Source organism: Bubalus kerabau, chromosome 12 (genome assembly GCF_029407905.1).
Source record: "Bubalus kerabau isolate K-KA32 ecotype Philippines breed swamp buffalo chromosome 12, PCC_UOA_SB_1v2, whole genome shotgun sequence".
NCBI lineage: Eukaryota > Metazoa > Chordata > Mammalia > Artiodactyla > Bovidae > Bubalus > Bubalus kerabau.
In genome coordinates, this window is record NC_073635.1 from 31,036,583 (window position 1) to 31,063,059 (window position 26,477).

A 26,477-nucleotide genomic window follows, 5' to 3' on the forward strand; every position below is an offset into this window, starting at 1 on the left:
GTTTGTTTGGAAATTGTTTTATTTTTTTTTTTTCCTTAAATACTTGGAAGAATTCACTCATGAAGTCTTTTGGATTTGGAGTGTTGGTTTTGTTTTTCTTTAATGGGAAGATTTTAAACTACAAATTGAAGTTCATTGATTGACACAGGACTATTCAGATTAATTATTTCTTTTCAGAAATAGCTTTGGTATGTTGTGACTTTATCTCTACAGTCTGTAGTGATGGCCCCTCCTTCATTCCTGATTTTGGTAATTTGTGTTTTCTCTCTCCCTTTCTTGATTAGTATAACTAGAGGTTTAATCATTTTTAATGATCTCTTCAAAGAACCAACTTTTTACTACATTGAAAAATTTTTTCTTGTTTCTATTTTATTGATTTTTGCTTTCAACTGTATTATGTTCTTCCTTCTACTTCTTTTGGATTTAATGTGCCTTTATTTTCCTAGATTCTTTAAGACAGAAGCTGAAAGCAGGAGTTTGCAAACTACAATCTGGGGACCAAATCTAGTCTGCAACTTGTTTTTGAACAGCTAGTGGCTCAGATGGTAAAGAATCTGCCTGCAGAGCAGGAGACCCAGGTTTGATCCCTGGGTCAGGAAGATCCACTGGAGAAGGGAATGGCAACCCACTTCAGTATTCTTGCCTGGAGAATTCCATGGACAGAGGAGCCCGGTGGGCTATGGTCCATGGGGTCACAAAGAGTCGGACCATACTGAGAGACTTAACACAGACACACATGAAGTAAGAATATTTTTTTCATTTTTTTTTTTAACAGTTAAAGAAGTCAAACGAGGAATGATGTTTCGTGACATGTGAAAATAAATGAAATTCAGTTATCAATGTCTGTAAATAAAGTTTTATTGGAACACAACCACACTCATTTGTTTTCATATTGTCTGTGGATGCTTTTGTACAAAGTTGAGTAATGCCAGTAGTGACTGATGGTGTCTCAGTGCCTCTTGCTGGGCACTGCCGTCACAGTGTCTCATGTGCCCTCCATGTCCCTGTACTCTGACATTTTACTTTATTATCAGCGGATTCCCGTCACGTTAAAAACAGAAAAGATGAGAAAAATGGACTTGATGTATTTATACTTTTAAAGCACAGTGAAGTGAGGAGTATTGAACAGGGTGACAAAGCACTGTGATTATTATGCAATGACGCTATAGCTGTACTGAAGAAATACAGTTTACACTGATATTACCAGACAAATCACTCATCGTGGTGTTCCCAATTCGTAGGAAAGCAGTGGCTAGAAAACTTAATAAGGAGTATCTTTTCAAGCAGAATTTCTTCACAAAATTAAAAAACAAAAATCAGGCTGCACCCGGAGTAAGTTTCTCGAGTGTCTCATTAGTTAGCCAAACAAGAAAGTCATTTGCCAATGGTGACTTAAGTAAATCTTATTTGACTGTAGCAGCCAGAGAAATGTGTCTGGAGAAAATAAACTTGTTTAAGACTATTAGCCTTTTGGTGAGAACAATTGCTAGAATAGTTGAGGACATCAGTCAATTAAAAAAACAAGGCAAACGATTTTGAGTGGTTTTCCTTGGCTCTTGATGAATTGACAGATGTTACCAAAACAGCTAAGTGTTTATTTGCAAAGTCAATGCTGGCTTTGAAGTTACTGAAGAAATACATTTAATGAATAGTGTTTGTGGAATAGCTACAGACAGGAATATTTATTAAAAAGTTGAGAATACACTTATTCTGTACAACCTGAAGTGGAATCTGATGTGTTGGAGCTAGTGGTGGTAAAAAAAAAAAAAAATGTGTAGAAGAGAAAAAGGCTTACGTGAACAAATTTACTATGCTGGGAAAACATAGGGTGGTTAAAGTTGATGGTTCTTTACTTTCTTATAATCAGCAGGTATTTTGCAGAGAATATTTGAATCTATCACGTGGTAAGAAACCGTTAGTGTCTTAAGACGCAGGAGTGTTGCTCTTGAGGACTTAACCATTGTCAGTTCCTTGAATTTTTGTCAGAAGCAGAATATCCTGACATATCCCTACCACACAGCAGTTCGTGGCTTGTAGTGGCGAAGTTCTATTGCAGTCTTGAGTTGCGGGCTAATTTGAACTTTTTCTGAATGAGAGGAACTGTTCTCATCCACTGTTATTGAACTGAATAGCTTTGGAAAGCAGTTTTGCTGCAGACTTGATAATGTTTCTTAATAAATTCAATGGAAAATTTCAGGATCAGACTGCTTACATGCAAAACTAAAGTTATTTTGATGCCAGCTAATATTTGAATCACAAGTAGTACCGAGTTATTTTATAATATGTAGCTATCTACACTGTCAAAAGTTAAAGCAAAGAAGTGAGATCTCTGTTCCCACCCAGATTTTCAGTGTATTTGAGCTCAAACTACTTTGATGCAAGTGCAAAGGAAATTTGCATATTACAAAATCCATTTAACTGTGTAATGGAGATACTTCCACTTAACCTTCATTTGGAATTGATTAATATACAGTGTAATGACTTATCAAGAGAAAAATAAAACCTTCAAATGCTTTTCAAACAGCAAATACGCTGGATTGAAATTATATGCTTGTGATTTGATATCAGCATGTGACAATACCTCTCTTGGTAAACAAACACTTTAAAACATGAAATGTGTAAATCTTATTAAAAAGCAGTATTGACACATGAACATTTGCAGTTGATCTGGATGATAGGAAACACTAACTCTGAATCCCAACTACATGAAATCATATCCCCTATTCTGCAAAAAGTTGGACTCAATGATTGCTACTATAATAGTTTGAATTTTGTTGATAAAAATTGTGGACATTTTTGTCTCTTTTATATAACTAACATAATACCCTCAGTTTTTCCTGTTGCCCCTCAAAGCTAAAAATATTTACTCTAGCCATTCACAGGGAAAGTTTGCTGACCCTTCTTTACATGGAAATATTTCCATTGTGCATCTTTGCGTGCCTGCATATATTAGCAGAATGAATGCTTTTGTCTAAGGACTTATTTGAAGAATTGTAATTCAAAGAAGAGGCTTTCCATGATTGTCATATATTCTGTGGGTAGATCTACTGAATGTTGAAATTTCTTACTTTGTAAGAGTAGTATACTATTTGCTGCAGTGTGATTCTCATGTAACATAAATGCTGCCTTCAGGGAACCTATGCTGGGAGAAGGGGCAACTAAAATGGGAGAACACATAAAAAGAAACGACTTTAATCTTTTCAAGAATGTACTGGAGTCAGCTAAAATGACTGGAAGTAGTAGTTGTTAGTTTTGAGGAAGAGGTTCTGAGCCCCTTAAGAACAGATAAGAGGTAGAGAGGAAGAGCCAGGCTACTCCCATCAAAATTTAATCCCCTCAGGAAAGCATGGGACAAAATGATTTTTCTCTGCTAAGTGTATTTCTTGGTTTACTGTTCCAGGAAGTAAGAGTAGGTCAATTTGGACTCCTTCCCAAGATGTCATTCTCCTGGATCTCTGGACAGTTTTCAGTGGAAAGTATCTTTGCTTAGAAGCCTTGGATGATCTTGGGGGACTGTTGAGAAGCCTGGAAAAGCCAGAATTATTGAGCTGGAGGGCTTTGGTAGAAACCAGAGGTTCAGATGGTATTTTTCCTAGTTTCTTATAGAAAGGGAAGATTAATGATAGTGATTTGCACAGGCAAAAAGCTCAAGAGAATGGCAGGATCATAGAAGATTACCAGATGGGGAGCATCAGATAGTTAAATTCACAGGTTTTTGCTTAGATTTAAGTTGTATGAAACACTTAAATGTATGTAAATGATGCATGGACAACTATAGGCTGTACTTTTAAAATGTGTTCCTTAAGTTAAAAAGTTCCTTCCCTTTTTGTTCTTGGGGCCAGATAGTTTTAGTGAAAAATAATTTTTGCAGTTTTAATTGATGTTGATGGAAAATGTGAGCTATTTATATATTTAGCTTTACATTGTCAAGAATAAACGGACTGAAATGAAGCAAGTTGATCTTTACTGTTATTGCAGCTTGTGGTGATTATAAATGGGCAAGGAGAACTGGTGTCCAGTTTATGTAGCTATAACATAAATCGATAGTGCAGAGCTGTGTCATTTCTCTAGTTATCTCCTTGGGTGCTCTTTTGTCATCTGTGCATTTCCAAAATTGGGAACTTTGTTCAGTATCATTATAAGATGCATTCAGATAACCTCAAAGAATGAGAGAAACATTTTGACTTTCAAAGTAGTTTTAAGCAGATCTTTTAAAGTGTAATAAATGCTTTAAAGTCAGTACTGAAAACCTAATAAAAAGCCACTGTATTTTGTTTAGATCTCTGAAGGATGAATTTGGCTGAGATTTGTGACAATGCAAAGAAAGGAAGAGAATATGCACTTCTTGGAAATTATGACTCATCCATGGTATATTACCAGGGGGTGATCCAGCAGATTCAGAGACATTGCCAGTCAGTCAGAGACCCAGCGGTCAAAGGCAGATGGCAGCAGGTAAGAGCCCATGGAAGTGTTCAGGGGGTGAGGACGGCAGTCTGCTGCACTGGAGAGATGTGAGCTGGAAAATCAGTTCGAGATTTTGCGAGTAGTTCTCTTTTGTCTGACTGCTGAAGTATATTTAAAATGTACTCTGGATAGTTTTTCTGTCTTTCCTAGTTAACGTGTATGTTTTTCTTAATATATTGATTTGGCCAAAAAGTTTGTTCAGTTAGTGAACACATTGTTCATTAAAAGCCTTGGTGAAAATGAAAAATATGTCTTTTAGGTTTACTTAAAACAGAATGAACTTTTTGGTCAACTCAGTATTTTTGAGACATATTTCGAAGCCATTTAATTCAGATTGATTCTAATTGGTTTTTTCCTCCTCAGTTGACTAATTGTGTATGATTACAAGTTGTAGAAATGAGGTATTTCTACTTGCCCTTTCCCCTTTCATTTTTACATGTAATTTTGACCCATTTCACAAAACTTTTCCTTTAAGAAAGTTTCCTCTTCTTTTGAAAGACTCTTTACAAATACAAAGGAGTCAGTAATCTAATAAAAAACAGTAATATATTTACTGTGTCTTGACTATACAATTTGATTTTATAATATTAATAAAAACTTGAATTACAATTTCCCCATTTTGTCTTAAAACTTAAAATCCTTTTAAAATTAAAAGTACAAAGTCAAGCATTTCTTTGAAGTTTCATTTATGTGCTAATGCCTTTCAAGTGTTTAAGTTTTCCACTGGTCAGAAATTGATGTTTTACTAAGTTTTCAGGGTGAATTTGGCTTATTTTCCAACTTAAGTGTTACCAAATTGTGTTGAGTGAGAACAATATATTGGTTTTAACTCAAATTGAAATTTTTGAGTTCTTCTCTCTGGTGTCCTAGCCATAGACAAGAGTTGTTTACTAATCCAGCGTGGAAATATTTTTGACATGTTCTTAATTGTGTTAAATAGTGACTGTTTCTATTCTGGTACTTCTATGTTTACTTCCATTAGGTTCTGAAATTTCATTTCTCTCAGTATAGCATATAATTGCATATATTAGGTGAATTTAGATTTTTCTTTGGTTCTGTGACTTGTTTATATGTTTTTATGTGTTATTTGAGATAAAGTTAAGGAAAAGCTTCTTATGCTCTGCTTTATAGTAAAGTATGCTTTCTGGTTAAAAAATTAGAATTATTGAAATTAGCTTATACATGTGATTTTCAATCTGCTATCTGTTTGCCTTTGAAAATTAGTTTGGGCTCAAAATTTGAAAACATAAGAATTTCCACATAGCGCTCAGTAAAGTTTTTTAAATATGGGAAAAATCTTGCCTTTGAGCTTAAACTTTAGCCAGGTTGAAAGATTTTTAAACAAGGCGAAAAGAATTCAGACTTTGATGAAGCAGAACTTAAACTGGAAATGGGTAATTCTTAGTATTATGCCACTCAGGGCTTTTAGATGCCCGTGAGAGGCATTTCATACCTTGTGATAACGGGGATAGGAAATGCTGATGAAAATTTTGGCTGACAAGTTTTGAGGGTGTTATTTACAAATATATTAAAAGAATTTAGCATAACATTATAGATTTCTGGGAATGGTTACTGGTTAATAACTTAGTTGCTTGTTTTGAATTGTCTTAATGGTCATCACATTCTTTGGTAGAAAGAATTTCTTTATGAAAGATATATAACTACTTGCCTTAATAAAAGATATATGTCTTTTTCCAAACCAATTCCTCCCCTCCTATTTATATTACTTTAAATAGTTCTTTGGTTTTTTGACTGTGTTTTAATGACTCATTTTGCATACTTTGAATGGCATTAAGAAAACTAACATTCTATAGCAGATTGTTGTTTGCAATTTACGTAAATAGTTTGTAGCATAAAGGCTATTTTTTTTAAAGGTTCGGCAGGAATTATTGGAAGAATATGAACAAGTTAAAAGTATTGTCAGTACTTTGGAAAGTTTTAAAATCGACAGGCCCCCAGATTTCCCTGTGTCCTGTCAAGATGAACCGTTTAGAGATCCTGCCGTGTGGCCACCCCCCGTACCTGCGGAACACAAGTAAGTGGAACTTTATGTTTGTTCTCCTTAGGTACTTCTTGAGTTAATTGATGGTCAGAGTGAAAAGAGTAAACCTTTATTTGAACCAAGTATGAGAAACTCTTTGGGGTGGCATGTAAATTTAGTAGCTGTTTATAATTTTCACACATGTGTGTCTACAGGGTTTGTAGTTGATAAAGAACAGAACTATGTCATTTGTCATATATCTTGCTTTTGAAATATTTTACTACTGTAATCATAACAGTAGAAATCCACTGCTGGTCCTAAAGTTTAGTTTAACTGATAAATTTATCAATTAAGTAAGTTCTTTTTAGATTTCGTAATGTCAACATCAAAGCTTTTTTGCTTTAAAAGACTAACAACTTCAGATGAAATGGTGGACAAATTGGATCCATCTGGTTGGGCCTACAGCCGGTTTCCAGAATCTTAGTGTAGAAGGAACCTTACCTTTCCTTTAAGGTGGAAGGGTGAATCAGTAGTGTGGCAGTAAGGCTCGAAGTTTATCTCCTTGATGCTCAGCCTGTGCACCATCTATATTAAACCTCTCTCTTCTTGTTCTTTGCTACCTTCCTGTCTTTGCACAGTCTGTTCTTCCTCAAGGAACAGCCATAATCCCCATCTAAGCAATTCATATTCGTTCTTCAAGTCTCAGTTAAACTGTTTTTCCTCTTTGCAGCCTTTTCTGGTTTGTCCAGGCATGACAGTGTGTTCATCCCAGTTTTGTTGTATTTCTTTGTCTCCTGACAAGGGTAGGAGTTTTGCAAGGGCAAGGACCGTGGCTTTATTTACTCAACACAAATAACAAATAGCAAACTCCACTGCTCATGCAGCATTTGGCACATATTAGGCATTCCGCCAACACCGAGTAACTTCATTAATTCTACAAGTAAGGACACTGAGGCCTGGGAGACCTTGACCTGTAAGTTAGGCTGGACCAGGAGCTGAGTTTAGTTCTTTCTGGCTTTCAGTCCCTTTTTTTGTGAAGTCCTATTGTGGTCTGAGTGTTGCATCACAGAAAATAAAATTTCCTTTTGATTAGTAGCTGTGATCGTGTGTTTAGCTTGTTGATCTCTTAAAATTTTCAAAAAGCATTTAAAAAACTGTGAAAAGTAGTTAATTTATTCCTTCAGGATTTTTTCCACTGAGTTAGAGATAATTTTATGATTCCCATTATAAAAACACAAGATGATTCTTTTCTAAGTATTTTATTGTTTTTGATGCCAGTGTGAATGGGATAATTTTATTTCTTTTTCAGATGTTTTGTTGTTAATATATTGAGGCACAACTGATTTTTGTATGTTGATCATATATCCTACTGAATTCATTGATTAGTTTTCAGTAGTTTTCTGATGAGCCTTTAAGGTTTCCTGTATTTAAGATCTTACCAGTTGCAAATAATGACGATTTTTGCTTATTCTGTTCCAGTTTGGATGCCTGTTATTTCTTTGTCTTGCCTAGTTACTCTAGCTAGAACTTTCAGTATTATGTTGAATAAGAGTGATGAGAGTGAGGGCATCCTTGTCTTGTTCCTGATCTAAGAGGAGAAACTTTCAGTTTTTCACTGTTTAGTATAATTTAGCTGTTGTCGTACATGGCCTTTATCATGTTGAGGTATGTTCCTTCAATTTGTTGAGGGTTTTTCTCATGAAAGGATGTTGTATTTTGTTGAGTGCTTTTCTTCATCTATTGAGATGATCATATGATTTTTATCTTTTATTTTGTTGATGTGAGAGATCATGCTTATTGATTTGTATGTGTTGAACCTGGCATCCCAAGGATAAATCCTACTTGGTCATGGTGTATAATCCTTCTAATGTGTTGTTGAATTTGCTTTGCTAATATTCTGTTGAGAAATTTTGCCTTTGTGTTCACTGAGGATATTGACTTATAGTTTTCTTTTCTTGTCATGTCCTAATCTAGCTTTGGTTTCAGGGTAATGCTGGCTTCATAAAATGAGTCTGAAGTGTTCCCCCTTCTTCGGTTTTCTGGAAGAGTTTTAGATGGATTGGCATTAATTATGTTTAAATGTTTGGTAGAATTTTCCAGTGAAGCCATCTGGCTCTAGGATTAACTTTCAGTGTAGGAAGTACCTGTTCTTAATTGCTAGAGCACCATGATATACTGCAGAAAGCAGTGGCCACAGATAACAGCGCTAATATCTGTGGCTCAAACTGAATAAAAAGTGTGGCTGGCATTTTCCCATTGATGAACACTTTCCTGAAAACTTCTTCTTATTAGAGAAACACCAACCCAGTTATTTCTTTTCTTTGACCTCCCTTAACCGCCTTATAGCACAGATCTGATTTATTTTTATACTTATGTTTTAAGCCTTATTCTTAATGAAAGTGAATGGACCAGAATATGTTTCTCCAAACCTCCTTCCTCCATATTAAATTTTCTCTGTGGATCAGAAATCCTTAATAAAAGCAAATCTAAGACTGTATATTGCCTGACAAAAAAGATTTCCATTTCCATATATATCATCAACAGTGATGGAAAATCACTCAACAACACAGCAAGCTTCTACTAGTGAAGGAATGCTGTTTAATACCATGAATAATATCATAGAATTAGGAGTTTTAAACTGTAAAATCTTTATATCAGCAAATCCACAGATCCTTTACCAAGTAATATCAGCATAGTGGTATCTATGTAAGGCAGAATGAAGTAAACTTTATTGTAGCACAGAATGTGTGCATGTCCTGATAGAATTAGGGCTAAAAGTTATGAGAGATTGAATTTGTATAATTTTTTTTCCTTTTACAATTTCATTTCTTCTACAGATCATATAAAACAAATGTAGTAAAATACCACCTAGAGCTAGTGAAAGTGAATATAGCCCTTAGATTTTCTTGGTGTGGTGGGAAGACACTTGAGTCCATGAGATCTGAGTTTAAATTCTACTTCTGACACTTCCTTGGTTTGTGACCTTGTACAAGTTATTTAACCTTTAAACATTTAGCTTTACTCTCTGTAAAATGGGGTGTTTACCTCATGAAATTAATTAAATTTTAATGTTTAAGACAGTAACTGGCATGTAATAATTAAAATGAATCATCAACTCTGAAATAAAGTGCTACAGTGTTCTTTCGTGTAAATACTAAGAGCTAACAGAATTTTTAAAATGATACTGCCTCATTCATAAAATCCCTCAAGGAATTTTATTTCCTTCTAGTACATTCTACATAAATCCTTAGTTTTCTGAAACATTTTGAATAACTCTGGCAGAGAGGATGTGGTTTTTTTAGATGTCTAAGCCTCATGAAGTGGGTAATCATTTTCAGGAAAAGGATGAGATAACGAGTTATCAGTCACTTTGTGCTTTGCAAGCATTCTCTTATTTAAACCTCCAGTAATCCTATGAAATAGCTACTTGTATTGTGTACCCATATTACTATTGCTCATTTATTGTTATGAACTCCATCTAGAGCTAAGTAATTGAAGCTTATAGAGTTTATTTTCCCAAAGTCATCTGAACAAGAAAGTGGCAGAGCCAGGATTTGAACCCAGATCTCTTCAACTTTAGAAGTCTTGTTTATATCTGCTCTTCCATGTTACTTTCCTACACATACTTGGTGATATTTGTGGGTATATTTTGACAAGTGTCTATATATCCTAATACATAATATATAATTCTGTTAAGCACTTGATTAAATTCTTACTAGAGTGGGTAGGAGAGAAGGAAAATGAAGAATACTTAATGAAGTACTTAAAGATGCTTAAAGAAACTGAAGATGCTTAGTGAAATAAATAATGTAATTTAAAAAATTTCTCTCTGGTAATACCACACTGAAATTGCAGTGTGGGCCAGTTGGAAAATATAATTTACCTTGTTCTGTACAAAGTGTTTCCAGGATGCATCTGATGTTTGCTGTTAGCCACTAATTTGGAAGCCCTGCTTATGGGTCTGTCCTTTTCACACAGAGCTGCTTCTGTTACCACTGGTGGTCTCTGGTGGTAGTTTGCCGTATCGTTCCAGGCTATACCTTATATGTTGTGTGTCCTCTGAGTTTAATCATGGTCCTATATTAGATCACTAGCAGCTGCTTGGATAAATCAAAGCAGTCTTTTAAAATGAATTAGATTTAATGCCTTTGAATATGGGGGAAACTGAGCTACAGAAGTAGAATTATAATGGGAAGTGCTGGCAATATTAGAATTAAAAGCCAAAGAGATGGAGCTTCCAGATTATTCTTAGTGTCCCAAGTTAAAAGATATCTTGTGTTAATTATATTATTTTATAATATTTGCCATGTAAATTTATCAAGCATAGTTTCTTTAATGAGGCCATTTAGAAATGATCTTTCCCAGTGAGACCTAAGGCCATGAAATTAAGATTTTCTGTATAGGAGCAGTATGTGACATAGATTATAATCAACGAAGTATTTTTTATTCAGCTTCAAAAATAATTGTGTTAGGTCTTTTAAAGTGACATCTTTTGGGAGAGATGGCGGTAGCAGTAGGATACCCAGCCTGAAAAGCATCATCTGACTTCTTCCATTCAGGTTTAAAAAGATAACTCTAACAGGCCCTCTAATGCTGTTTAACCTGGAACCAAGGGAAATGGCATAGTGTATTTCTGCATACAGATAGGTGGGAAGACTGATTTTTATCAACTTTGTGCTCTTCTGTAGGATTTCAGCCAAGAGGAAATTCTTGTTGACTCGGTATTAAAATCGTTGCTCTATGTTTTCTGTGGATACCCTAATAGATGAAGTAATTGCTCGCATATTAAAATCCCAGTTTGCACTGGAAAAAGCTCAGTCATGGCCAAGGTCGGGTACTGATACAGAGTACCCTGCCTTCTCGTCCTTACGGTGTCTCACCAAGGCTGTGGGAAACTTTCCTGGGGTTGGGAGGTGGGAGCAAGTTTCTGTATCAGTGCCACCACTAAATGGAGTGGTCCTCCAGGTTAATTTCACTTCTACCGGCCTCAGTTTTCACCTCTTTAAAATGTATATCACGATGAGATTCTTTTGTAAAATTGCTTTGAAGTCTTAGGAAGAAAAAAACACTGCTATTGATGTATTCAACCCCTATGTTAGGGGCTTCCCTAGCGTCTCAGATGGCAAAGAATCTGCCTGCAGTGTAGGCCAGGTCCACATCCCTGAAGTGGAGCTAATATGAGAAATAATCCAGACGTTGTGCACAGCCTTGCCTACGGTGCTGGCCCCGTCGTATGCCAGGTGCTCTGCTGGGTGTCAGTTCTTCTGTAGGGGTGTGGCAGGGTGCAGCCTTCCTGAGCTTGCAGTCTTGTGAAGTGGCGTGAGAGCTGTTAATGAGCTAGGATTGGCTGGATATGGTGATTAATGAGCTTTAGAGAATGAGAGAAAAATTATGTAATTAAACATCTAGACAAAGCTGTTGAATAGGAATTGAAAGTGAGAGCCAGAGTTTAAGAGTGATTGGGATTAGTAGTTAGTTACTTGGGAGTCATCAGCAAGTAAGGCATTTTAAGAAAGAAATTTTAAGGTCATTCTTCATATGGTGGAATAGGTTATTGCCTAATATGATGGGCAGGTTGAGATTATACACACTTCTAAACATTCTGGAGTCTTAGTCTCTTCCAGAATTCTGTTTCTGGAGTATAGAGTATACAGACTATGGTAGAATGTAGCTAGCAGTGCTGATTAACTATGATAACTGACATTTATTGAGTTTTTAACTGTGAACCAGATACTGTGCTGATAAACTCTCTACATGGTCTATTTCTTAATCTTCAACAGCCACCCTCTAAAATAATTGGTACTATTAATATCATCCCTTTTTTTTTTTAGAAGAAATTGAAGTTTGAAGATTCTAAGCAACTTTATCAAATGCTGCATGTAGGTTAAGTAAGATCAGGATTGAGAATTGGATTGGATTTAGCAGCGTAGAGCTCATTGGTGACCCTGATGAGTGATTTTGGTCAGATGGCTGGTGGGTTCAGAGAATGGGAAGAGAGGAATTGGAATCAATGAGTACTTGCAGTTCTTTCAACAAGTGTTGTTGAGCAAAGAAATTGAGTAGTAGTTGGGGAATACGTGGAATCATTATTTGTTGTTTAGAGATGTTTGTGTGCTGATGCGAGTGCTGCAACAGGAAGGGGCGAGTGATGGTGCAGGGGAGAAAGGGGACCATGCTGGAGCAGCGCCCCTGTGTAGGCCAGAGGAGACGGGGTCCCGTGTGCTGGTGGAGGGGGTGTGGGACAGCTGATCAGAGTGGCTGCAGGGAAGACAGTCAGTTACGAAGAGAAGCAGCAAGATTGTCCGAGAGTGAGTGCAGGGGTGCAGGTGTTCTCCAGGGTCTAAATTCTCAGCTGAAGGGTCCCAAGAATGGAACTTCCCTCCAATTGGCTACTTTATTTCTTTTATGTAAGTTTTCTAGGGAGCATTTGTCTTATTTTGTAGGACTCAGTAGTCACTCATTTGAAACTTTTATTTTGGTATTCGAGGTGTTTTTTACAATTAGTGCCTAAAAACATGGTATTTCTATCTTTTTTTTTTATGTTACAGAAAAGACAACTGAAAGATAGAAATTTTAATTCATTAGAGATATACTAAGGAGTGGGAACAAGATAGTGGTAAGTCAGAATGAAATCATAACGTGTTCATTTTGTTTCTTCTTTCTTGAAAGAAGTCTTCGCCCTGCTGCACTCTAATTACCTCTGTCTTCTTCCCTCTTGGTTCCTTTGGCAACTGCTGTGATGCATACACTGCCTCTGTTGCCTTTCACTGCTTCTTGTTCCTTACGAAGTAGGGATCTGGATCTCTGTTCATTGCAGTATTGGGAGTGAATTCTTAAAAGACGGCTTCCTAATTTAAAATGGAATGCCAAGTTCTCAAGAGTTCTGGTGTTTAACTGTTGTTAACAGCTGATTGTGTTCACCAACTCTTCTCTGGAATGCTCCTCTTGTGTTGGCTTCTCTAACACTGCCCTCTTCCCTTTTCCTTCTTGTCTGCCCCGCCCCCGGGACTGTGGCCTTTTCTCCTCTTACGTCCTCCTCTTGTCGGTCCCTGGTGCTGTCCTGTGCCCTTCCTGTGTTCCCTTCAGCTCCAGCCTGTTCTCACCCTGCTTGATGTTAGTGATTCAGGTGGGGTTTTTGCCTGCTGGCTTGCATGAGCAGTCTAACTGTTGTTTGTATTGATAGATACCTTCTGTTTTCTCTCTCATTGTTTTTATGATTTTATTTTTTTGTCTTGGTGTTAAGTAGTCTCACTACAGATTATCTAAGTGTAGATTTATTTTTATTTAACACTACTTAAGACTTATGCTTCTTTTGTTTCAAATTCTTTTTTATGCTTTTAGCCATTTTATAGTTCATAACTAATAGTTCTGTTGTTAGAAGTTATTTTGCGCCTTATCTTTTTTGTTATTTCTGATGGCTCTTGTTTGTGGTCAAGTTGAGAGTGTCCCTTCGAGATCTGAGCCCTTCTGAGGAGTGGCTTATTTAGGGGAATGTCGCTTCTTGGAGGGTCTCTGTTGGCCCCAGCCAGCTGCCTTAGGGATGTCACCTGCCTGGACCACTTTTAGGTAAATTTCTTGGCTTAAGTGAGTGTGAAACTAAATCCCACATCTCATGTGCACAGACCCCTGGTTACTATTTCTAGGGGAGACTTGTGCGTACTCCGCACATAGAGAGCATAAGCTGGGATGGACAGATGTACTTATTTCTTCCATGTGCATGTTTAAATGTGCTCTTTGAGAGTCCTGGCTTCACACGCTAGTCTCTGGTCACCTTCGGCAGTGTAGGCCTCAGGCCTGTCTCAGGCCTCTCTATGTGCTCGTTCAAGTCTCAAGTCCTGAGGTGGCAGAGACCTGGAACCTTCAAGAACCACAGTGCCATCAGCTGTATTTTATTTATCTTTTGGCCGTTTTGTATTTCTCTGTATCTTCTGGTAAGATCACCTATGTGTAAAGAGGATATTTGTTACATTTTATTCAGAATTCCTATCTTTTTTTTTTTAATGTTATAGGAAAAAAACAACTAAAAATTCAAGTCATTAGAAATAAACTATATCTATATACTTAGCTTAAGTTCTTGAGGGCCTTACCCTCTAGTTTACTGTTCTTGAGGACTCTTATTTATAGTTTAGTTGGGAACTCTTCTTCAGCAAGGCTTTAGTTGTAGGATTTATATGTGGATAGAAAAGGAATGTCCAATACAATACATAAAATACGTATATATTTTAGGTAAACTATAAGCTTCTTGAGTGCAGTGATTATTCATATTTTTTTGTAGTCCCGTATTTTGCAAATCAGTAGAATAATTTCAGAACTTGACTATAAGACAAAGCACTGTGAGACATTTAAAATTCAACTGGTAATATTGTAATGTAATCTGTAAAAGTTGTGTGGATTTCTATGGCCTGTTTCTATAACTGTTTTTATTTTCTGAAACAGTGCTGTTGTCATCTGGCTTTAAGGTCTTTAGAGTTAGGCAGAAGAAAGGTATTTTAAGTATTTTAAATTCAAAGTTCTCTAGAGTTAAATAGAAAAGGCAAGGGCCAATCTTTAGATCCAAAGAAGAGCAAAGTAAAATTAATAAATTATCACCCTGCCTGGGAGTGGTGGCATCCTACCATTAGACCAAATAATCAGTGATGTTGTCATCCCGTTTCCCACACTGTCTTAGAAGTGATAGAATGACTGGCTTAGCAACTTTTTGAATGAAGCTTAGTGCGTCCCATCAGAGTCTCTGACAAGAATTTAGTCACTGTCCTTGCTGAAATTCCTAGTTGTGGGTGACATAAAAATGCTAAGACGGCAGCCCCTATCATAGTTAAATGGGATTGTATAATATTTGGTGTGAGAAATGTGTCTGTAGCCCCAGATCTCATACATTTTAAGTTTCTGGCTAAATGTCATCTTGGTTAACTCGGACAATAATTATCTTCTATATTGGGTAAGCATCTTTCAATTCCAGTGCCATTAGAATAAAGAACAAAAATGTCTTAAGAGAATCAAAATTGTAATAGTATTTTTTTTTGTTAAGAGATATGTACATATTTATTATTTTTATATACTTGTAATTTAAGAAAATATGGCTATTGAGAGTGATAAGCATGCAATTCCAATCAGGTGTATTATGGAATAATTTAGATCTGTGATTTTTACATAAAAATTTGTGTTAAGTACTTTGGGGGGAACGTTTAGGAGAATTTGAGGCTTACCTCATTTGTAAGTTTAAGTTACCAAGTTTATGAAAGTATGTATATATAAGCTATGCTTTATTAAGAAACATAATTGAAGAACTAAGAAGATTGTGAAATATATTACATTTAGTGGCATTTAATTAGCCAGGTTTTAAATGGCATTAAAGCCTCTTAAAAGTGACTTCTAAAATCTGCTGCTTTTATGCACAGAAAAAGATTTGTAAACAAATCCACAAACTTTAAGGACTAACTGAAGTTTTTACATTTTTAACTTTAATAAGGTGAATATTTAAAAAAAATCAAAGTAGACCTCTGAAGAGATTTTCCTCACAAAAAACAGCACTGAGGACACAGAACTACTCATATCAGCATGGCTGGCAGCTCTCCTTGGGTCTGGATGGGATGGATTTGCTCATTAGACGATGAGGAAAAATTTAACCCAATATTCAAAAGCCTTTTATATTATGTAGTGTAGTGTCTTGCATTCATCAAAAGTTCAGGTATTTGTTTTTATCTCCAAACAGTATCTTGCTTTTCTTGGAATCCTACTGTCTGTGTTCTTTTAGCTTACTTTTTCACCCAGCATTATGGTCCTGAGATTGATCTATTGTTATTGCACATGGCTATGATTTATGGTCACGTGTATATAGTATCCCATTCATTATGTATATAATGATTCATGCATCTGTTCTGATTCTGGACCTTTGGGTTATTTCATGGTATTGACCGATCAGCAGTGCTACCACTCCTAGACAGGAACATTTACATATAACATTGGTGATTAATTTTGCTTAGAAAGGAAGAATTGACTTTTGAAGGAGATCAGGGTTGTTTGCATTTGATAGACTAAGGCACCCTTCTTCCCATTCCTACAAGGAGATATCCTCCCATGGGAGGGCTCAGTTCCACGTAGACAAGCTGCTTGTTTCTCTGCAGATTGCCAGTGCTTCTCTGATTTGAAATGCTGTAAGCTAGGAGGGTGTCAGCCTGGGTTTGACGGTTGGGGCAGAGGTTGATGATGCTGTGGCAGGTGGGGGTTGAGTCGCTCAGTCGTGTCTGTCTGACTGTGACCTCACGGACTATAGCCTACCAGGCTCCTCTGTCCTTTGGATTCTCCAGGCAAGAATACTGGAATGGGTTGCCATTTCCTCCTCCAGGGGATCTTCCCAACCCAGGGATCAAACCCGTGTCTCCTGCATCTTCTGCATTGGCAAGTGGGTTCATTACCACCGAGCCACCAGGGAAGCACTGATGATGCAGTGCAGCCCTACTAGTAATAAAGTCTTTTTTAAAAAAGAGACCAGTAAAACCAGCCTTGAGACTTACTGTTTACAGCCTGGAAGCTGTCACTGAGTCCTTAAATTGAAGCATGACATTGTGCAGTGATGCGCTAATGGAGGAATAAGTACAGACAGAATCAAGGATGTCCTTTGGGAAGCTGACAGAGTCTGTTTCAAATGTAATATCAAACTGCAGTGAGACGGAACTGAAGACCTGCAGAGCACAGGCAGGCTTTCTGTGCCACTCTGGACTGGCCACCAGTGGCATGTCTGGCCTCTTTGAGCAGTTTCATGCAGGCCGGGGATGAGCTCGTCAGAATACTGAGCGGCAGGACAAGGTCGGCAGTAGCACTCTTGGAGTGCCGCCTGTGTATGAGCTTTGAAATAATTCCTCTCGCAGCACAGCTTTACTGACCTGGATGTGTGTGCAAAATGGACTACAGCAGGACTCCTCCAAGACTGCTAAATAGCCAGCCGAGGTGGGAAGGCACAAGCTGAGGAGGCAGAAGAGCTGTTTGAGGATTCACTGCAGTTCTCCCCTCCTCACGGAGGCCTAGCAGGGCCAGCCCAGCAGCCGTGCGGCAGCCCGTTGCGCAGCTGTAAAGGACGGGCTTGCTGTTTGCCAGCAAAAGCCTCAGGCCGGCTGTGCCTCGGAAGAGCAGGACCACAAACAATGACAGACTACTTAAATAGCAGGCGCAGCTGCTGACAGAAGGCAAGCACATGTCAAGTGTGTTCTGCAGAAGGAGGTTGTTGGTTGCATTTGATTGTCTTTGGCCATGAATCCGATTCAGGACAGACATTTATATATTTGCAGATATGCACTTACTGTTACGTGTATATATATATATATATATTTACCATTATATATATATATATTTATTGTTTTATATTTATATATGTAGAATAATAAGGTTCTGCTCACCTACTTGATACCTCTTCATCAAAAAGGAAGTTCAGTCAAAAAACAATGGTTGCAATGAAATACTAGGAACAGAGCAGTGTAACGTTTTTCTTTTTTTTTTATTCTTTGCCAGTCTCATCACATTTTTTTGTATCTTACTGGCAGTCAGAATACTTAAAAGACTAAAAATGTGCTAGTACTAAAAACACAATAATGCCTTTAAATTTGAAAATGTCGTATAACCATTTCAATATACATGATTTTTGAGTTCCTTTCCTGTGGATTTTTTTCCCCACAAGTTTGCTCTTTCATCGTTGTCTCCTCTGAGGGCCTAGCACAGTAGAGGCTATCTGCCTCCTGACGGGTGTCTGGGTGTTCAGTACATAATTGTTTAATTGGACTGAATTCCCTCCGATGTCAGTGTGTGGTAACCTAGTAGGTAGACACACATTTTTCATCAGGCTCTCTCATCCGTAACAGTTTCACATGGTGGTCTGACTCCAGTGGTCTGAAGATGCTACAGTATGTTACCCATTTTTCACCTTGAGTTTGCCACCTTCCTGGCTTGTCATCCATTTTCCTGGGTTTATTGAGTTGTACACATGTGACCCTTCCCTGATACAGAGAGAGAGACTTCCATGATGAGTTAGATGAATTAAAAGCCAGAAGCTGGAAAAGAGATAATGATAGATTCGGCACGTGGGTGGAAAAAGGGATATACATATGGGATGTGAAGGGCTACAAATACAGGTGGAACTGTAGAGAGAGGAAAGGTAGAAAACAGAGGCAGAGACAGCTCAGGAAATTATACACAAAGTGACAGCGTCTCAGCCAGCACCCAAAGAGGGGCAAGTAGGTACTGTGCTGAGGAGCCCTCCGACTTTACTATTTGAAGAAGACACATTTCACATTACATGAGACAAAGTGTGCTACTTGGTCAGCATAGTTATATTTATATGTTTATCAAAATTCTTTTTAAAAATTGCCGTGTAATTGACACAGTACGTTAGTTTCAAGTGTACAGTGTCATGATTCAATATCTGTGTGTATTGTGAAATGGTCAACACCATAAATAGAATTAACATCTTTTGCCACATGTAGTTATCAGAATTCTTGATTCATGTTTGGGGGCCTGTATAATTTGAATGATTCTTGATTTTTGACACCTTCAAAACATGAATTTTAGATACACCTAAATTAAGATTTCATTAAGCCTTGCTATTTGTAATTTGATGAATAAAATGCTGGTTTTTCCAATACTGAAGCAGAGAGAATAATTTTGGTTGTAAAGGATAAACTGGTAAGCTATACAGATAGACATATTTTCAATTCTTGTCTTTTCAGCTTTTAATACTTTTTTTTAAAGTTACTTATTTGGTTTAGGACAATAATGAATAAGGAACTGATACTCTATTACACTATTAAGATTATTAGATGGGAGTAGTGTGTATTGCCCTCTATTGGTGATTGTTACTTTGACAAAGTAATTGCTGTTACATGTATCATTTATATGTATTTGATATTTGTATCAACCAGGATTTTTTACAGAAAAGTACTTTCAAAAACTGATCTAATAGTTGTGACCGTGAATTGGCAAAAGGGGAAAAACTGACTTTGTGGGCTAATTGATTTAATAGTTTTATTAACTGAGGTAGTATTGAAGTACTTTTGCCTTTGATTAATTTTTATTTTTTTTGGTTAGAGCTCCACCTCAGATAAGGCGTCCCAATCGAGAAGTAAGACCTCTGAGGAAAGAGATGCCAGGAGGCGGCGCCCGGGGACCTGTAGGCCGAGCACATCCCATATCTAAGAGCGAGAAGCCCTCCACCAGCAGGGATAAGGACTGCAGAGCCAGAGGGAGAGATGACAAGGCAAGCCTCCCTCTTCCTGACTCATTCACTTTAAGCCCATGACCTCTGGTGCATATTGTAATTTTTGTAGGCTTTTCAGAGGACTCTGGTTTTAACATGGAAGAGATATAAAAAAGAACTCTGAATCAAAAACTTATGCAGTCTTGGCATTTTGAAGGCCATTCTGCAATGCCAGTAAACTCAGAGATGTATTAAATAAACACACACACAAATTTGTCTGTACAAATCTTAAGTAAAATGGAGCTTTTGTAGAAATATTCAAAATAAAGTTTTAAAACTTAAAAAAATATTTTAGCTAGTATTCTGAAGTAAAATGAACAATAAATGAACCATAACTGTAGGGGAAAGATTTATAAGGAAATAGATGTGTGTATAGTCTTCACAGAATAAGACAGTGGATACAGTTTGTTACTGATACAGAGTTTTAAAACTTAGATTTATCTGTAAATTTTTGAGTAGATTTTTTTTTTTCTTTCATGAGAAAATTTCCTTCAGTATATACGTTTATCTGGGAAATTGATTGGTGAATAAACATAATACTGGGTAGAGATTCTGTGCTGTGCTTCAGTTCAGTCTCTCAGTCATGTCCAACTCTGTGACCTCATGGACTGCAGCACACCAGGCTTCCCCTGTCCATCACCAGCTCCTGGAGCTTGCTCAAACTCATGCCCATCAAGCTGGTGATGCCATCCAACCATCTCATCCTCTGTCATCCCGTTCACCTCCTGCCTTAAATCTTTCTCAGCATCAGGGTCTTTTCCAGTGAGTCAGTTCTTCACATCAGGTGGCCAAATTATTGGAGCTTCAGCTTTAGCATCAGTCCTTCCAATGAATATTCAGGACTGATTTCCTTTAAGACTGACTGGTTTGATATCCTTGCAGTCTAAGGGACTTTCAAGAGTCTTCTCCAACACCACAGTTCAAAAACATCAATTCTTTGGTGCTTAGCTTTCTTTATGTTCCAACTATCACATCCATACATGACCGTTGGGAAAACCATAGCTTTGACTAGACCAACCTTTGTTGGTAAAAGTAATGTCTCTGCTTTTTAATATGCTGCCTAGGTTTGTCATAGCTTTTCTTCCAAGGAGCAAACGTCTTTTAATTTCATGGCTGCAGTCACCATCTGCAGTGATTTTGGAGCCCAAGAAAATAAAGTTCATCACTGTTTGCATTGTTTCCCCATCTATTTGCCATGAAGTGATGAGACTGAATGCCATGATCTTAGTTTTTTGAATGTTGAGTTTTAAGCCAGCTTTGTACTCCCCTCTTTCACTTTTATCAAGAGGCTCTTTAATTGCTGTTTGCTTTCTGCCATAAGGGTGGTGTCAACTGCATATCTGAGATTATTGATATTTCTCCTGGCAATCTTGGTTCCAGCTTGTGCTTCATCCAGCCTGGCATTTTGCATGACGTACTCTGCATATAAGCAGGATGATAATATATAGCCTTGACATACTCCTTTCCCAATTTGGAACCAGTCCATTGTTCCATGTCCAGTCTCATAGATGTCTCATGAGGCAGATAATATGGTCTGATATTCCTGTCTCTTTAAGAATTTTCCACAGTTTGTCATGGTCCACACAGACAAGGCTTTAGCATAGCCAATAAAGCAGAAGTAGATGTTTTTCTGGAACTCTCTTGCTTTTTCTGTGATCCAGTTGGCAATTTGATCTCTGGTTCCTCTGCCTTTTCTAAATCCAGCTTGAACATCTGGAAGTTCATGGTTCATGTACTGTTGAAGCCTGGCTTAGAGAATTTTTATTACTTTGTTAGTGTGTGATGAGTACAGTTGTGTGGTAGTTTGAACATTCTTTAGCATTGCCTTTCTTTGGAATTGGAATGAAAACTGACCGTTTCCAGTCCTGTGGCCAGTGCTGCGTTTTCCAAATTTGCTGGCATGTTGAGTGCAGCACTTTCACAGCATCATCTTTTAGGATTTGAAATAGCTGCACTGGCATTCCATCACCTCCACTAGCTTTGTTCATAGTGATGCTTCCTAAGGCCCCCTTGACTTCACACTCCAGGATGTCTGACTCTAGGTGAGTGATCACACCATCGTGGTTATCTGGTAATTGATTTAAGTAATTGATTGAATTACTTAATAGCAAATGGCCATTTTTTGAATATTTTCTTTCTCATGCTTAAGTCTAGGAATGTCTGATATGGAGAGAGAGAAACTGGGTTGAAGTATTATTTTGAGAAATGTGGATAGGTAGTTATACAAATGAACAATGACCTAAAAAAAAAAATCTCTTTATTGAAGAAAAGTATATAGATTATAAGGGTAGTATTTGATGAATGATGATCATCTAACTAGTAGCATACTGGTAAATGTCTAATAACTAGTTTTTTTGAAAAAAAAAGTATGTATATAAGTATGCATGCATATTCACACAAATTTATTATAAATCTCATAATAAAGGATGTACAACATAATAACTTACAACTGATAAAATATGTAAGACTCTTTATTGTAAACTTTTATAGGGCCCATGGATCCTCATGAAATGCCTTTGCTGCTTTTTGCTTAACTCTTGCACCTGTAGGTACCTATGGTTGCAGTTGACAGATGATTAGGAATGTAGTTCTGACAAGATTTGGTTGATATTTTGTTTTTATTAGTGAGTCAGTTGAAAATGAAACAACAGAAACATGTCAGAACTTCACTCCTCCATCAATCACTTGAACAACTTTGATGAATCATGTCATGGTTTTCAAATACAACTTATTTCCTTAGTTTTTTGTGCTATTTACATGGTATGCTATGCTAAGTCACTTCAGTCGTGTCTGACTCGGTGTGACCCCATAGACGGTAGCCTACCAGGCTCCCCCGTCCCTGGGATTCTCCAGGCAAGAATACTGGAGTGGGTTGCTATTTCCTTCTCCAATGCATGAAAGTGAAAAGTGAAAGTGAAGTCGCCTAGTCGTGTCCGATTCTTAGCGACCCCATGGACTGCAGCCCACCAGGCTCCTCTGTCCATGGAATTTTCCAGGCAAGAGTACTGGAGTGGGGTGCCATTGCCTTCTCCGATTTACATGGTAAGAACTATAGAAATGACACACTCTTTAGTTTAATATTTCCCCCATTAGTTTAAGTCTAGACAGTTAACAGAACAAGAAATCAAGTCCCCATTTTGTAATACTTGCTGGTTTCTCTGGTATAAACACTTCCACTATGACTGGATCTAGGCTACCAACACGAGATCACTGAACCCAGAGTTGACATGAGTAGCAGCCTACCATTCTGCAGTGTAAACGCGGTACAAGTACGTAGTGATAGTTTAGTAGTTGGCAGTGAGGAGTTTTGAGTAGTTACTTATTCTATTTTTAGTATAATTTATTCTAAGTTTGTATGATTTTTACAAATGGCTGTTTTTCACAGTTGGCTTGAAAAATTCCTGAAAATTTAATAACTGGCTCTTACAAACCAGTAAGAGTCAGCTTGGACTGATTGCATGCAACCTCTGTAACTACCATGTAATCCGTTTAACTATTGCTCAGGGGTCAAAAATAGAGCATTGAGCTCCTCAGAAGCCATACTCATGATCCCTTCTGATCTCTGCCACTTACTGCTTTCCCAAAGAGAACCACTCTTCTGGTTGCAGTTAATCTAGCAGGTTAACTGAAACCACAGCTATTCACTCATATTTGATATTTCCTATTTTAATTGATCTGTTTGTTAAGAAGGATAGTTGTCACCCATTTTGTTGATCTCCCAGTATCACCAAATAAATTATTAATTTTAGTTTCCTAGTTTTTCTTTTTAGTCACCTCACCATTTTGAGTTGAAAAAGATCTAGAATCTTCTTTGGAGTACTTACTTTGTATTCAGGTCTCATCTGTACTATTGAGAAACTTTGGGTGGGAGGGCAAGTGGTTTGACTGACTTTCTACCCACGTATCTTCTGTGAATTGAGAGCCTTGACTTTGCTGCTACAGGCTTTTATTTCCCTGCCTCTCCTTCTTTGTCCAGCCCACCATTTTTCCCATATAGCAACTACAAGGGTCATTTTAACATGTAAATCAGATTCTGTCATTGCCCTTCTTAGCAAGTTTCAAAAATTTCCCCATTTACTTAGAATAAAACCTAAACAGCTCCCCATGGCCTAGAGGGCCCAGTGTGCTGACTTCTGACCATCTTTCCAACCTATTCTTATTTTTAAAAAATACTTTATTTTTATTTTTTTGGCCACACTGCACAGCATTCAGGATCTTAGTTCCCCAACCAGGGATCAAACCTGTGCCCCCTTCAGTGGAATCTAGGAGTCTTAACTAGTGGACTGCCAGGGGAGTCCCCCTCCAGCCTGTTCTTTTTGCTCAGTACCTTTTAACTATACTGACCACTCATTTTTTTCATAGCACTTCACAGTTTATGTGTGTTTGGCGTTTACTTGTTAACTTTCTGCCAGTAATCTAGCCGATAATCTTATTTTCATGCACTGATCTTACACTGAAGGCACAATAGAATGTCTTGGACATAGATAGTCATATATTTATTTTTCTTAAAATCCTATGATTCCTGTTGCTTCCAGACAAGTGTACACCTTTTACTTTCCCTTGATAGTGTCTATTAAATCCTCCCCACCACTTGGATATTCATATTAAAATGACTCTCTGCCTATTTTTTTAATTTTTTTTTTTTTTTGGTAAGTCTCAAATTACAATGTCATATCAAAGCTTGTTAAATCCCAGATATATCAGTTTCTGTTGCATTCTCTGGTTGATTTATTTTTAGAAGAGTTTTAAAAACGATTACAGAGTGTTCACAGTGATATGTTTGAGTGTGACTAGCCTTGGCCCATCTTTATTATAAAATATGATTCTAGGCTGAGCTAATTTTAAATTTGTTGACGTTATCTTTGTTGTGTAGGCACGCCAGAAATTTATTCCTTTTAAGTGTCAATATTGGGATCTGTCATCTGAAGTACAAGAATCTTCCTAAAAATTCAGTTTCATACCATGCTAACCAGAGACAGTAAATTATTCATTTTGGAGTCAAGTTACCAGAGTACTGTTTGGTCATTTACCCAGTGACTTAAAGAACTGGAGCGTCTGCCCACAGGGAGCCATTTAGTTCTCTCTGCACTTAGGATCTAGTTTATGGTTTATCTCAGATGGAGTGTGGTAGGCGAGGTTCATCCCGTTCTCTCTCTTCAGATTGAAGCTCAGGAAATTGATTAGTGTTTGGACCATTTTTCCTTCATTTTTGCCTTAACAGTAACTGTGGGGCTGAAGCTCCGGGGAGGTGCTTGGCTCTGTCTGCTAAAGTAGTTCTAGTGGTTGAACTGTCTCTGGCAGCTGAGCACGTCTCATTTAAAGCTCTTCAGAGCTGAGTAAACGTTGGCAGAACCCCATAGAAGCCATAGCATGTAATTCTTTTTTTTTTTTTTTTCTTCAAGCTAGTGTGTTATTAAATAAAGAATTTGGGGTAAAGTATATTGCTTTAATGACCCTAATGATGCTATTTTAAAAGTTCCTTTTATCTTTGTCATTAGAGTGACTTTATGATGTGGTCCAAGGACGTAACTAGGAAGAAACTCTGAACCCTGAGTGGGTACTTACACTGAGGGAAAAAGCTTTGTAAGCTGCAGTTCAGTGTCCCAAGTCTTTCCTCATCTGCAGCCTCTTAGATCCTTCAGTTCAGTTCAGTTGCTTAGTCATGTCCAACTCTTTGCGACCCCATGAATCGCAGCACGCCAGGCTTCCCTGTCCATCACCAACTCCCAGAGTTCACTCAAACTCCGTCCATCGAGTTGGTGATGCCATCCAGCCATCTCATCCTCTGTCCGTCCCCTTTTCCTCCTGCCCCCAATCCCTCCCAGTATCAGAGTCTTTTCCAGTGAGTCAGCTCTTCACATGAGGTGGCCAAAGTAATGGAGTTTCAGCTTTAGCATCATTCCTTCCAAAGAACACCTAGGGCTGACCTCCTTTAGAATGGACTGGTTGGATCTCCTTGCAGTCCAAGGGACTCTCAAGAGTCTTCTCCAACACCACAGTTCAAAAGCATCAATTCTTCGGTGCTCAGCTTTCTTCACAGTCCAACTCTCACATCCATACATGACCACTGGAAAAACCATAGCCTTGACTAGATGGACCTTAGTTGGCAAAGTAATGTCTCTGCTTTTGAATATGCTATCTAGGTTGGTCATAACTTTCCTTCCGAGGAGTAAGCATCTTTTAATTTCATGGCTGCAGTCACCATCTGCAGTGATTTTGGAGCCCAGAAAAATAAAGTCTGACACTGTTTCCACTCTTTCCCCATCTATTTCCCATGAAGTGATGGGACCAGATGCCATGATCTTCGTTTTCTGAATGTTGAGCTTTAAGCCAACTTTTTCACTCTCCACTTTCACTTTCATCAAGAGGCTTTGTAGTTCCTCTTCACTTTCTGCCATAAGAGTGGTGTCATCTGCATGTCTAAGGTTACTGATATTTCTCCCGGGAATCTTGATTCCAGCTTGTGCTTTTTCCAGCCCAGCATTTCTCAGATCCTTAGGAGGATTAATAGTTCTACCATATGTAACCTACTCTTTTTTTTTTTAAATGAAATATATTTGCTATATAATGTTGTGTTTCAGGTGTATGGATATTTATATATATATATATATTTTTTTTTCCAGATTCTTTTTCCTTATAGGTTACTATAAAACACTGAGTATTGTTCTCTGTGCTAGTAGGTCCTTGTTGATTACCTCTTTTATATATAGTAGTGTGTATATGTTAACCACATCTTCCTAATTGATCCCTTCCTGCCCCTTTAACATGCTTTTAAGCTTTAAAATGACC

General features: G+C 37.6%; 1 protein-coding gene across 6 annotated transcripts in view; it reads left to right on the forward strand.

Annotated features, from left to right (window-relative positions):
* KATNAL1 (katanin catalytic subunit A1 like 1) overlaps positions 1–26,477 on the forward strand; it is a 56,929-nt gene that overhangs the window by 11,393 nt on the left and 19,059 nt on the right. For 5 of the 6 annotated variants that reach the window (XM_055542451.1, XM_055542454.1, XM_055542449.1 and 2 more), the window contains exons 2-4: positions 4,280–4,452; positions 6,339–6,499; positions 19,520–19,688. In XM_055542451.1, coding sequence (XP_055398426.1) covers positions 4,291–4,452; positions 6,339–6,499; positions 19,520–19,688 — 492 coding nt within the window. In that variant the 5' untranslated portion in view covers positions 4,280–4,290. Of the gene's footprint in view, positions 1–446; positions 579–4,279; positions 4,453–6,338; positions 6,500–19,519; positions 19,689–26,477 lie in introns of those variants that run through there. The other variant, XM_055542452.1, reaches the window with a different exon arrangement.